This window comes from Saccopteryx bilineata, chromosome 3 (genome assembly GCF_036850765.1).
Source record: "Saccopteryx bilineata isolate mSacBil1 chromosome 3, mSacBil1_pri_phased_curated, whole genome shotgun sequence".
Classification (NCBI taxonomy): domain Eukaryota; kingdom Metazoa; phylum Chordata; class Mammalia; order Chiroptera; family Emballonuridae; genus Saccopteryx; species Saccopteryx bilineata.
This window is the reverse complement of record NC_089492.1, coordinates 31,053,158-31,068,009: the sequence shown is the minus strand read 5'-3', so window position 1 is coordinate 31,068,009 and position 14,852 is coordinate 31,053,158. Positions and strand designations below refer to the sequence as shown.

The following is a 14,852-nucleotide window of genomic DNA, read 5'->3' as shown; positions in this document are numbered from 1 at the left end:
ATAAGTTTTTAATTTCAGTTTTGATCAAGCTTGATTTATTATTTTTTTTCTTTATGTTTAGTGCTTGTGTCCCCTCTAAGATACTGTTGCCTACACCCCAGGATCCCAAAGATATTCAACATCTTCTGGTAATACAGTATTTTAGAGTTTAAGCTTTTATATCCATACCTAGGACTTATTCTTGAATTAATTTTTGTGTGTTCTCAGGGATAGATTGAGATTCTATTTTTGTCCTATCATGTAATTAAATTACTGTCTGATTCCCCTGAACTTGAGGAGGTTTGGTTTACGGCTTGTCAGTGAGTTTTTTCGCTTTGTCCTTAGTCTTAGATAAATTCTTAACTTTAGGACATTGTCTTCACTTACAAAGTATGACACCTCTGGGGTTCAGTAAAAATCCTAAGGTATTTACCCAGCTCCTTGAACTTAGCAGGTTTCAGACTCGGACCTGTCTCCCTGTGATGGACTGGGTTCAGAGCCCAGTGCTGCCCAGCGGCAGTGTACAGCAGCTGACCCCCGCACAGCCCGTCCTACTGGGTAGGGTTCAGAGCCCAGTGCTGCCCAGCGGCAGTGCACAGCCCCTGACCCCCGCGCAGCCCGTCCTACTGGGTAGGGTTCAGAGCCCAGTGCTGCCCAGCGGCAGTGCACAGCAGCTGACCCCCGCACAGCCCGTCCTACTGGGTAGGGTTCAGAGTCCAGTGCTGCCCAGCGGCAGTGTACAGCAGCTGACCCCCGCACAGCCCGTCCTACTGGGTAGGGTTCAGAGCCCAGTGCTGCCCAGCGGCAGTGCACAGCCCCTGACCCCCGCGCAGCCCGTCCTACTGGGTAGGGTTCAGAGCCCAGTGCTGCCCAGCGGCAGTGCACAGCAGCTGACCCCCGCACAGCCCGTCCTACTGGGTAGGGTTCAGAGCCCAGTGCTGCCCAGCGGCAGTGCACAGCAGCTGACCCCCGCGCAGCCCGTCCTACTGGGTAGGGTTCAGAGCCCAGTGCTGCCCAGCGGCAGTGCACAGCCCCTGACCCCCGCGCAGCCCGTCCTACTGGGTAGGGTTCAGAGCCCAGTGCTGCCCAGCGGCAGTGCACAGCAGCTGACCCCCGCGCAGCCCGTCCTACTGGGTAGCGTTCAGAGCCCAGTGCTGCCCAGCGGCAGTGCACAGCCCCTGACCCCCGCGCAGCCCGTCCTACTGGGTAGGGTTCAGAGCCCAGTGCTGCCCAGCGGCAGTGCACAGCAGCTGACCCCCGCACAGCCCGTCCTACTGGGTAGGGTTCAGAGCCCAGTGCTGCCCAGCGGCAGTGCACAGCCCCTGACCCCTGTGCAGCCCGTCCTACTGGTTCCTCTCGTCTCCAAGCACACACAGTTCAGGGGCAGTCAAGGATCTGAGGAGAATTTATGTGCAGATATGAAGGCTTCCTACTTTGTGGCACTCTCCTTTCTAGTGTTTCCTTTTCAATTTCCGGCCGTTCTCCACTTCCTGGCCTCTCCAGTTAAGACTGTGGCAATCTGCTGAGATCCAGCCACTCCATTCTGATGCACTGGGAAGCAGACGCAGACACTCTCTTCCTTAGCGCGGTTTCCCTCTTTCCAGGGCTGGACCTACCTTCCAGTCACTTCCAGTTTTTGATTACTCTCCAGTACCTTCAAATAGTTTTTAACTTAAATTTTATCCAGAGTTGGTAATAACTGTTTATGGGAGCACAATTCCTATTCAAGCTAGGGAGTCCTTAATATACTTTTAAACTACTAAACTGCTCAGCCATAAGAAAGGACAGAAAAGTTTCAGATAGAAAAAGTTAAGAACCATATGATTTCACTAACATGTGGGATATAAAACTGAAAGCAACAAATGAACAAACAAGAAAATAAACAAAAACTCAGACACAGACAATATGGTGGTTACCAGAGGGAGGGGGCCCAGGGGTGCTAAGGGTAAAGGAGGTCAAATCCATGGCCAAGGAAGAAGATCTGACTTTGGGTAGTGGGTGCACAATGCACATCCAGGTGACGTATCATAGGATTGTACACTGAAACCTATATAACCTTATTGATCAATGCTACCTAATAAATTTAATTATAAAATGTTTAAGATTTGTGTAAGCAGGGGCCTTGTCCAGAACAAAAGAAATAATCAATGAATAAATATCTATGCATATATATAAGGTCTACTGAAAAGTTCTGTCTGTTTCTATCACAAATTTCGACACATAAGCACATGTTTATTTGGCGCATGTGTGCCTATTTTTATCACTTAATGCAGTGATTTTCAACCTTTTTTTTTCATGGCACAAACACACACTAATTACTAAGGTCAGTGCCCCTGCCTGGCTAAATACAACCATTTTCATCTTATGGCACAAATAAATTAGTTACTAAGGAAGAAGAGGTCAGGGCCCCTTTTTCTTTAGTAATTAGTTTATGAGTGCGTGAGAAACAAAGGTTGAAAATCACTGACTTAATGTATACATACTGACGTAGCAAATTAACTAAAACAAAGTTGATTCACATTAGTCTTATGTGTCAAGCCCTAGTGTACCCATGGCTACTGAAAAAGTTCATTTACACCACTGTAATTTTTACGAATTTCAACAAGGAAGAAATGCTACAGAAGCATGTCTGTTGCATCCACCATATTCCCCGGACTTAGCACCCTCTGACTATCACTTGTTTTTGTCCTTACAAAATTTTTTGAAGGGCAAAAACTTCAAAAATGAAGAAGATATCAAACAAGCACTGGTTCAATTTTTCGCATCAAAAGATAAAACATTTTTAAAAAATGGGATATACAAATTGCCCTCACGCTGGCAAGAAATCATTAATAATGGCAATTATATTATTTAATAAAGTTTATTGACGGTAAGAAAAATTTGTATTTTGTTTTATTCCAAAAGCGGACAGAACTTTCCGGTAGACCTTATATATATATTACTGGATTTGATTTTCTAGTACAGGTATTTCATTTACGATTTAAAAATACATTCATTACTAGAATTAGCTGTTAGGTTTTCATTTGTTATGCTTCATAATAGTTTACATAACAAAGACAAGTTCATATAACTGTGCCTTGTGCCTCTTCAGAGTATAAGGTAGAGATTTTTGATTCTTCATGGTTTTGAGCTAATCAGCTTTTGCTAAATTTTTATTGAGTCAGTTTTGGTAGTTTCTTAGAAATTATTATTTTATCTTGACAGTAAAATTTATTGTTACTTTCATACCGTTTAAAATATCGTCATAACTGTGGTTTTTAAATTTACCTGGATTTTCTCTGTACATAAGCACAGAAGCAGCAAACAGGAGTTTCATCTCTTCCCCCAGTTTCTGCATCATGTTGTCTCGTTGTACTAGGCGTTACAGCACATGCAGTGAAAGAAAGTCTACACCCTTGTCCTGCTCGTTGGTGCTAAAATTCATTCAATATTAATACTGATTCAAAAATTTAACATATACTTTTATCAAAATAAGAAAGTTCTGCTTGACCAGGCGGTGGCGCAGTGGATAGAGCGTCGGACTGGGATGCAGAAGACCTAGGTTTGAGACCCCGAGGTCACCAGCTTGAACACGGGCTCATCTGGCTTGAGCAAAAAGCTCACCAGCTTGAGCCCAAGGTCGCTGGCTCAAGCAAGGGGTTACTCGGTCTGCTGAAGGCCCGTGGTCAAGGCACGTATGAAAGAGCAATCAATGAACAACTAAGGTGTCGCAATGAAAAACTGATGATTGATGCTTTTCATCTCCCTCCGTTCCTGTCTGTCTATCCCTCTCTCTGACTCTCTGTCCCTGTAAAAAAAAAAAAAAAAAGAAAGAAAGTTCCTCTTCTCTTCATTTGAGAAAATGTGCCTGTAAAACTATCTGGGTGTAGAATCTTATTTTAAATGTTGATTCAATTTCTTTAATGCCTATTGATTAATCACTTTTTAAATTATTCTTGAATCAATTTTGGTACTATACATTTTCTAGAAGATGACCCATTTCATCTAACTGTATAAAAGTATTAACATATGCCATTCATAATATTCCCTTATGACTTAAAATCTCTACTATATATGCCATTCATAATATTCTCTTATGACTTAAAATCTCTACTATTTTTTGTAATTACATTTACTTATGTTCTATTTTTATTTATATATTTGTACCTATTCTCTTTTTTCTTCAGTCTTGACTTGAGATTTGTCTTTGTCTATTTTCCCCAGTTTATTTTTATTATTATTATTTTTACTAATCTTATTTATTGATTTTAGAGAGAGAAGCTGGGGAGAAGAAGGAAGCATCAACTCATAGTAGTTGACCAGCAAGCTGGGGGCTTTGAACCAGTGACCTTAGTGTTCCAGGTCAATGCTTTATGCACTACACCACCACAGGTCAGGCTCCCCAGGGTTTAAGGCCAGTTTTTGTTTTAGTGAATCTTACTGTTCATTTTTTCTATTTAATTATGGTCTTATCTTACCCTTATTTTCTTTTATTTGAGGTTTCTTTTAAATTCTTGAGTAAATGCTGAGCTTATTTCCCATCTTACTAAACTTTAAATCAACACATTAAAGCTGTAATTTTTCTCAAAGTACTCTTCCAATGTCTTCTAACAGTTTTAATGTGTAATATTTTCATTATGCAAGCATACCACTTTAAACTATTTTATAAATGCCACTGTGATTTCCATCTTTAATGCAGGAGTTATTTAGTAATATGTTTCTAAACATCTGGGTTTTGTTATCCCCCTCCCCATTTTTTTTATTGTGGGTTTATAATTTAATTGCATGTGGTCAGAAAACAATCTGAATGACGACAATTCTTGGAAATGCATTCCAAATTCCTTTGTGACTTACCACATAATTTTTTTAAAATAAATGTTCCACATGTTTTTGAAAAGAATATTCAGTCTCTATTTGTTGAAACAGGTATAAACATTACACACATGTATATATACATGCTCCTACTGTATCAAGCTTTTTGATTTTCTTTTATCGAATCTTCTGTATCTTTAGTATTTTTTTCTTGTTTATTCAATTCTGATCAAAGGTATATTTATAAACTTCAACTACAATTGTGAAATAGTCCAACTTGTTTGGTAATTCCCTGCATTTTGCTCTGTATGTATTTTAGGCTGTGTTATTAGGTATATAGTTTATCACAATTATATCTTCTTGGTGGATTATTTCATTGTCATTAAAATTTTGTGCCTTACACTCAATTATATCTGATGCTAACCTTTCTACAGTAGCTTTCTTGTGATCAGTATCTGCAAAGCTTATCTTTTTCTTTTTCTTTTTTTTTTAAAAAGACAGAGAGAGAGAGTCAGAGAGAGGGATAGATAGGGACAGACAGTCAGGAACGAAGAGAGATGAGAAGCATCAATCATCAGTTTTTCGTTGCGACACCTTAGTTGTTCATTGATTGCTTTCTCATATGTGCCTTGACCGTGGGGCTATAGTAGACCGAGTAACCTCTTGCTCAAGCCAGCGACCTTGGGCTCAAGCTGGTGAGCCTTACTCAAACCAGATGAGCTTACGCTCAAGCTGGCGACCTCGGGGTCTCGAACCTGGGTCCTCTGTATCCCAGTCCGATTCTCTATCCACTGCGCCACCGCCTTGTCAGGCCAAAGCTTATCTTTTTCTATCTTGCTTTTTTCAGTCTTTCTGCATTAGTTTTGTGGTAAGGATGTTTTTATAAGCCCTTTGATAAACCTGATCAGATAGTCTGTCTTTTAAAAGTTAAATGAGTTTTTATTCAATCATCTTTCAATTTGGGAGAGTTCTTATTGTCTTTCTTTTCTGTCTTCTTTTGCAATGAATGGTTTCTGCCTTTTTTTTGTTTTTTTGTATTTTTCTGAGTTGGAAACGGGGAGGCAGTCAGACAGACTCCCGCATGCGCCCGACTGGGATCCACCCGGCATGCCCACCAGGGGGCGATGCTCTGCCCATCTTGGGGCGTCGCTCTGTTGCGACCAGAGCCACGCTAGCGCCTGAGGCAGAGGCCATGGAGCCATCCTCAGCGCCCAGGCCAACTTTGCTCCAATGGAGCCTTGGCTGCGGGAGGGGAAGAAAGAGACAGAGAGGAAGGGGAGGGGGAGGGGTGGAGAAGCAGATGGACGCTTCTCCTGTGTGCCCTGGCCGGGAATCGAACCCAGGACTCCTGCATGCCAGGCTGATGCTCTACCACTGAGCCAACCGGCCAGGGCGGTTTCTGCTTTTTTAACTCTTTGCGTAGTGAGTTTTTTCATGCTCACTGACCCCCGGGAGTGAGTTTTTGTTTTTCAAAAAAATGAAATTAGTTCTAGTTACAGTTTTATTAATTTAAAATCTGTTTGTTTGATAACCAATTTATGGAAACAAGAAGAACATACATTTGCCTTTTTTTAATGTTGCACTACAGATTTTTAAAATAAATCAATCATACCCTGGATGGTCAGGAGGCACGAAGACGTACATAAACGTTCGTACTACTCAAAGGGTTAAAGAGAATCTTTTTAAGATTTGCTTAAGATTTTTATTTGTTTTTCAGCATTTATCTTGAGATGTTGTATTCAAATATTAAAATATATTACTGTGGCCCTGGCCGGTTGGCTCAGCGGAAGAGCGTCAGCCTGGCGTGCGGGGGACCCGGGTTTAATTCCCGGCCAGGGCACATAGGAGAAGCGCCCATTTGCTTCTCCACCTCCCCACCCCCTCCTTCCTCTCTGTCTCTCTCTTCCCCTCCCGCAGCCGAGGCTCCATTGGAGCAGAGATGGCCCGGGCGCTGGGGATGGCTCCTTGGCCTCTGCCCCCGGCGCTGGAGTGGTTCTGGTCGCAACACAGTGACACCCCGGAGGGGCAAAGCGTCGCCCCTGGTGGGTGTGCCGGGTGGATCCCGGTCGGGCGCATGCGGGAGTCTGTCTAACTGTCTCTCCCCGTTTCCAGCTTCAGAAAAATACAAAAAAAAAAAAATATATATATATATATATATATATATTACTGTTTTAATAAAGTTCAAGTAAGAACATTCAATGTTTCTATTCTTTCACATTCAAATATGGTGGAAATTTTTGCATATTTTCACTAATCTCTAACTGAAAATTTGCATTTCCTTCACTTATGAATGTAAACAACAAACCATGATAGTATTCATATTTACTGAACCTATCACTGTCACCAATAGCAATCATATATAATTTCACATTGTAGTTCAGTTTCAACAAGTATTTGGAATAATTATCAAAACTCAAAAACACTTTAAAATTCAAATTTTTAGAACTATCGCTTGCTAATATGTTAATAAATGAGCATATATTACTATATTACAAATTTTAAAAATTATCATAGCTGTATCTCAATATAATGGAATACTACATATTTTATTTTATGAATTTAAAAACATTCTTTTGGGAAATGATGTTTAGGACCCACCAGTTCATGGGATAAAAAATGTTAAGGAAAAAACCCTGATATAATTATATTTATAATATTTAGAATAAATTTGTGTTCCAACTTGATTTTGTTGGCTTTTTATTTTATTTTGTTTTTAGTGAGAGAGAGAGAAACTGAGACTGACAGGGAGAAAGATGAGAAGCATCAACTCATAGCTGCGACATGTTAGTTGTTCACTGATTGATTTCTCATATGTGCCTCGACGGGGGGGGGGCTACAGCAGAGCCAGTGACTCCTTGCTCAAGCCAGTGACCTTGGGCTTCAAGCCAGTGACCCTGTGCTCAAACTGGATGAGCCTGCACTCAAGCCAGCAACCTTAGGTTTTGAACCTGGGACCTCAGTATCATAGGTCAACACTCCATCCACTGCGTCACCACTGGTCAAGCTGTTGGCTGTTTTTTTTGTTGTTGTTTGTTTGTTTGTTTTGTATTTTTCTGAAGCTGGAAACGGGGAGAGACAGTCAGACAGACTCCCGCATGCGCCCGACCGGGATCCACCCGGCACGCCCACCAGGGGCGACGCTCTGCCCCTCCGGGGCATCGCTCTGTCGCGACCAGAGCCACTCTAGCACCTGAGGCAGAGGTCAAGGAGCCATCCCCAGCTCCCGGGCCATCCTTGCTCCAATGGAGCCTTGGCTGCGGGAGGGGAAGAGAGAGACAGAGAGGAAGGAGGGGGTGGGGGTGGAGAAGCAAATGGGCGCTTCCCCTATGTGCCCTGGCCGGGAATCGAACCCGGGTCCCCTGCACACCAGGCCGACGCTCTACCGCTGAGCCAACCGGCCAGGGCTGTTGGCTGTTTTTATTGGCATTAAATTTTTTTATACATCCTGGAAATCTGGGTTGCAGGTAGGCTTATTTTACAGAAGGTTTTCTGGTTCTCTCTCTTGCTCTTTATGCCTCTTCCTCTAAATTTCCCCACCGTGTCTGCTTTGTATCTACCTCCACCTGGGTCTCCATTTCAGAGCCTGTCTGAACATGGTGGCTCAGGGAGTCTGTATGTGACTTAGTAAACTCCCATTTGTTAGGGAATGTCCTCCCACCTCTCTAAGCTCTCAGCTCCAGACAAGTGGAGGCAATGGTTAGTGCAAGTTTTTTCAGCTTCCTTTTTTTGAGCAAAATATCCTAACCCCAGCCTTGGCTTCAGAGCAGGAAACCAGATCCCAGTTCTCGATCTCCTTGGATAAGGTAGCCTTTGTTGATTTTGGTAGGTTTCAAGAAAGGGGAATGAAATGAAAATACCTTTATCTCACCATCTTCAAATAATTTTATGCGGAAAGCTCTAAGTATTGCTTATTTATTTTTAGTTTCCCTCTTTTATTGACAGTTTAATTTTATTTTAAACTCAAGAGTGAATATTGATTTTTTTTAACCAAAATGCTTTAAATCTATTTATTTTAGATAATCACACTTTTTCTTTGTCTGTTAATAAAGTAAATTAATTTTAAAATTTCTAACACTGACTTATTTGCATATCTAAATGAGCTGCATTTGATAATTGTAATGTATTGTTCTTAACAATTTAAGATTTTACATCAGTATTCATTTGACTGTATATATGTACATAGAAAGTTTGGTATCACCATGATAATAACTTTAGTAAGAACTAGAACAATTACTAAAACCACCTCCTGATCTTATTACATTCATTAGCTCTTTCTGGAATGCAGGAACCCTTCCTTAGGCTGTGGAGTCCAACCCTAATTTTACTCTGCACTCCAGTACTGCTGGGCTTGCTGTCGAGTGCAGCTCACTTGTGAAAGCTCCCGCTTCCCACACAGGACCAGAACCAGATGGCACTACTTCTTGCAGCCTCTCTGAACTTCCAAGAGTTTTCAAGTTTTATATAACTGAGCTGGTAGGCTACAAATTTAGTTTTTGGGGCTGGTTTTTAGGTTAAAAGATAAATAGCTCCAACAATTCTAGTTTTATGTTGAAAAAAGATCTGATATTTGGAATCCCTATGGCAAAAATGTTATTTTGTAAACATATTTATACATAATCATATTACAAGTAACAGAAACGCAGGCATACTGCTCAGATACCATCACTGGTATGTTTGCAGGATAACCTTAATGGTCCATCCTACCAATTGTCGTGCGGGCGTCACACCCCGCACGGAAGTGGAACAGTCTCTACAAGCTCAGTTCCAACCCTCCAGAAGACGTGGCCTGGGGCTGAGGGGACCAAAGGAAAACAAACCATATGGTCCCTGTTTTACAGCTTCCATATAAAAAAAGGTAACAGATGACAGTTGTGTTTCTCAAAAGAAAACTGTTCTCTCATTAATTAATGGACATATAAAAAGATGGAAAACGATACAAAAGTAGGCTAAATTTAAGTCTATGATCTGCCAAGTCCCTTCTAATTCTAAAATTCCATGATTCTTACCTATAAAACTGCCCATGAAAGAATGTCGAAGATGCCTCTGTGCCGTTGCCAAGTGCCGTCTCTGACAGAAATGCACTCTTATTTGTGTTTCAGTTCTAACTGCAGTTCTTTGTTTAGGCACACCATCTCCTTCTCTCCCCTTCAGGCAATTTTTTTTTCTGATAGCCTTTATATAATTTCCATAAGCAAGCAATATCTAGTTCCATTAAACATTTCTCCTTAATATCTTATCACTACAGTTTTTCTCTGCAATTTTAAATGTTCTTATAATGAATCTTAATCTTTCCTATTGATACCATATTTATTCTTAGCATCTCACACTTATGGCTATTTTCCCTAGGATTATCTTCAAGTTTGTATTTAAAAAAAATTTTGTTTTACATGTTGGTATGTTTATTTATAATTCTTTTTCTTATAAGAACTTTTCTCTAAAACACAGCTACAAGAAAAATAATACATATACCGTATTATAACTTACCTTTTAAAAAACTTAATATGAACTTTTTATTAACTGTGGAATATAAATTGTGTATTATTGCCATTTTCTCAGAGACTTTTAAACCTTTACATTAGACAATGTAGATTGAATTTTGTTTTTAATTTAGAAATTAAATTTAATGGGATGACATTGATCAATAAGAGTATACAGGTTTCAGGAAAAGATTTCTTTCTTTTTTTTTTAATTTTAATTAAATGAGAGCAAGGGAGGCATAAAGACAGACTCCCACATGTGCCCCGACCAGGATCTACGTGGCAAGCCCAATCTGGGGTGATGCTCTGTCCATTTGGGGCACTGTTCCGTTGCTCCACAACTGAGCTATTTCTAGCACGAGGCAGAGGTCACCTGAGCCATCCTCTGCACCCAGAGCCAACTCACACGAACCAATCAAGCCGTGGCTACAGGAGTGGGAAGAAAGAGGGAGAGTGTGAGGGAAGTGAGAGAAGGGAGAGAAAGGGGTGGAGAAGCAGATAATCGCCTCTCCTATGTGTCCTGACCGGGAATTGAACTGGGACATCCACACATTAGGCTGATGCTCTATACTACTGAGCCAACCAGCCAGGGCCTCAGATGAAGATTTCTACAGCATTTGGACTACTGATTGTATTGTGTGCCCATCACCCAAAGCGAAATCATTTTCTGTCATAGTATATTTGTCCCTTTCTATTCCCTTCCCCCAGTAATCACTTCATTTTTATCTATGTCCATGAGTCATGGTATCCCACCTATGTGTGAAATCATAAAGTTCTTAGCTTTTTCTGATTTACTTATTTCACTTAGTATAATGTTCTCAAGGTCTATCCACATTGTTGTAAATGGCAATATATTTCTTATGGCTCAGTAGAATATATCTTTCACTGTGTATTCTTTATTTCAAACATATGATAACAGGCTTTTCTAGACATAGTATTTATCCACTATTAGAGATTGTTTCAAGTTTTATACATTCATACATACATTACACTATATGTATATACACACATACATACCCTATTATTGTTTTAACTCATTAAGATAGAGGACTCTATTAATAAGATTGACATTATGTGCTAGGTTTCCAAGTGGATAAGTGAGTTTTATCTGTCTCATGGCCAAAGATTACACTCTGGAACCTAATAAGCTGTTTTGAAAATGTGTATCTTTTGTTAAAACGTAGCCTTTAAAATAGGAATGGCTAGTGCAAATACTTTAACACCAGTAGAAAATATTTAAAACACATGCCCTAATAGTGAAAGAATGGGCCATTATTCTTACCATTATGATAATACTGATAACTATAATTTATTACATTTTCTGAAAATCTATTTCTTTTATATGTTGAGTGATGATACTTGGAAATGGAATTATTTAAAAATAAAATAGTATATAATAATACAGAAGGATGCCAGAATTACCTTATAGTAATAATTTCCCCTGGGTTTGCCCTTATGAGCCAGCTGCAGTTGATCCTGGCAGGGTATTCGGAAGGCCAGCCGGGGCTCGTGATTACACCGCTCGGTGCTCGAATCTGTTCTGGAGTCTCTCCACAAGCTGGAAGGTAGCCAATGCAATCTTAGCTAATTATTATAATTCAACACAAAGCATTAAGTAAATCAGTGTTTACTTTAAAAAAGTAAAAACCCAACACTTCAGACATCCAATCATATACAATAAAATATGGTATTGCCAACTTTCAAAAGCTCTTATTATTCTAATGAGATTTGTTTCCTTCCTTTTAGACAAAGTACCTTATTCTAATTAAGTACACATTTCAAGGAGGCATGAAGGTTTTCAAACTGGATCTCTGAATAACAGTTTAAGAGTCAGAACTGCTAGCATTAGCCATGGTGATCAATCAATCAACTGCTCACTCCATCCATTCATCATCCTCCATCCTCCATCCATCCATTTGTCAAAACTCACCTTTTACATTTATTTTCTTTATTATAAACTACCTAAAGTTCAATATTTACTGAACTACTGTATTTAGGTCGTTAGGAGTGCTATTTTGCTTTTTGGAATACTTTTAAGATTTTATTTATTGATCTGAGAGACAGTGAGAAAGAGAAAGGCGTGTGTGGGGGGTGGAGGAGCAGGAAGCATGACGCGTAGTTTCTTCTGGTACGTGCCTTGACCCGGCCAGCCCCAGCTTTCAAATCCGCGACCTCAGCATTCCGGGTCCACACTTTTTCTACTGTGCCACCACAGGTCGGTTTTTTGGACACTTTAAATTAAAAGCTATTATAGGAACAGTCCTCTGAACAAAATAATTAAGGGAAAGCACATATAAACATGACAGTAAAGAAGTTAGATTGTTACAACTTTAGGGGATGACTGGATAAAGACAGCCAGACATTAGTTCAAAATGACTGCAAAATAGTTGTTTAACTTATTCTTAATACTTCTAAAACTGTATTATAGAGTAATGAATGAATAAATCTTAAATTATTTTTTAAATAAAGGCTTGAAATAATCAGTGATTAAAGTATCATTAAGTGATTTGATATTTTAATATCATATAAAAATATAGACTAAGTTCAAACTACTACCAACCCTTTCCTGGATTATTCTTCTTAACTATCTTGAGCTCCTATAATAAATACAGTTAACATTTTACCTATCCATAATTTAGCTCATAATCTGACAATTTATTCTCCTTCAATTTAAAATAATAGTCACTGGGCTACAAAAATGTATATAATAAATGTTTAAGCTTTAGTGAAATTTAAAACCCTAGAACCTTCTATTTGGTATAATTTTGAGAAGTTGGATTATATCATTTTTAACAATTTTTATTTTTTATGGATTGGTTTTAGAGAGAGGAGAGAGAAAGAGGGGGGCTGCAACAGGATGCATCAACTCATAGTAGTTCCTTCTTGAATGGGCAATCCCGGGGTTTCAAACTAGCAATCTCAGCATTCTAGGTCGATGCTTTTATACTGTGCCACCACAGGCCAAGTGGATTATATGATTTTTAAAGTAACAGATTAAAAGTGGCAAATTAAAAGTAAAGAGTAGCTGCCAGGGGTACACAGATAATGATCAGAATTGATGGGAGGCAATTTGCAGAAAAATAAAAAGTATGTACTAAACTCAAAAAACCACGAGAGCCCAGAGCCTGTTCAATACCACCCATCTTCCCAAAGGTAAGAGAACACTCATTATATAGTAATTAGTCATACCTAGCTAAAGGACTTGAGTGAATCATTGCAAGTAAAGTGCCTGATATAGTTCGTGGTCTGAAATTTCATGCTTTTTTAGTTCTGCTGTTAGTTTAAAATTTAGGTAACCCAATTTATGGAAAGGCAAGTATCCCTATTACAATTATAGTTTAAAATAATGACCTTTTTTTTTTTTTTTGTAACAGAGGTTATAGTCTCTTTAATTTAGATTAGAATGCTAGGAAGTATACTAAATTTTTAAAAGTTTTTATCCACAATAATCAAAATAAAGCAAGCCCTACTGCCTGGTCAATCCTTATTTCTATAGAATAACCCATTCTCTGGAAAAACAAAAACACATGCAATTAAGGTTTTAAAAGTACATTTTACCACAGAAAAAGTGACCATGCCTAGAATGGGCCTATCCTGGATGCAGGGTACATTGCCAAAGCAAAGGGATCTGGTTTTTAATCACTTTTAGAACATACAGATTCATGGCATGTAGAACAAAAAAACTTAATATAGCAGAAATCTAGCACACAGGCAGAGCTTCCAGTGTTTTTTTAATCTTTTCATTGAATTACATTAAGAGCAAAATTTCCCTTACCAAAAAAGCTTTAATTTAATGAATGATCCTTTAGAAAAGACTAATTTTAAATGTGATTCTATATATTTTAAGAACTTATTAACAATGAATTACAGTTTTGCTTTAACTATGCTCTAATGCAGTGGTTTTCAATCTTTTTTATTCATGGCACAAATAATTAATTCCTAAAATTCTTCATCATACCAAAATACATATTATATGTTTTGTCAATCTGACAAACAATTAATAGGTATAGTTTTGATACATTCACATCAAGAGGCATTGCTGTGTTGGCTGTTGTCATTTTTTTATTCGACTGTCTAAGGGAAAAGAGGTCAGTGCCCCTGACTAAACAGCCAAATACTGCATGGTTTAAAACTGGTGTGTTGCCGCAGACAAGTTGAAAATTGTTGCTCTAAGGAGTTATTGAATAATTAATGAAAAGATACCCTAAGTCAGGGGTCAGGAACCATTTTGGCTGAGAGAGCCATGAACACCACATATTTTAAAATGTAATTCCATGAGAGCCATACAACAACCCGTGTATGTTACGCATTATCCAATAAAAATTTGGTGTTGTCCTGGAGGACAGCTGTGATTGGCTCCAGCCACCCACAACCCTGAACATGAGCAGTAGGAAATGAATGGATTGTAATACATGAGAATGTTTTATATTTTTAACATTATTTTTTTATTAAAGATTTGTCTGGGAGCCAGATGCAGCCATCAAAAGAGCCACATCTGGCTCGTGAGCCATAGGTTCCCAACCCCTACCCTAAGTTATCCATAAGACTTTTTTCTTTCTTTTAATCTCTTGCCAAAGCATGCTGGAGTTGTATACTGATGAACTT

At 39.2% G+C, this 14,852-nt stretch overlaps 1 protein-coding gene across 2 annotated transcripts in view; it reads right to left on the bottom strand.

Moving 5' to 3' along the window:
• Window positions 1–14,852, bottom strand: part of LRP12 (LDL receptor related protein 12) — a 123,474-nt gene that overhangs the window by 16,655 nt on the left and 91,967 nt on the right. For both annotated transcript variants that reach the window (XM_066265839.1, XM_066265838.1), the window contains one exon: window positions 11,670–11,805. In XM_066265839.1, coding sequence (XP_066121936.1) covers window positions 11,670–11,805 — 136 coding nt within the window. The remainder of the gene's footprint in view (window positions 1–11,669; window positions 11,806–14,852) is intronic.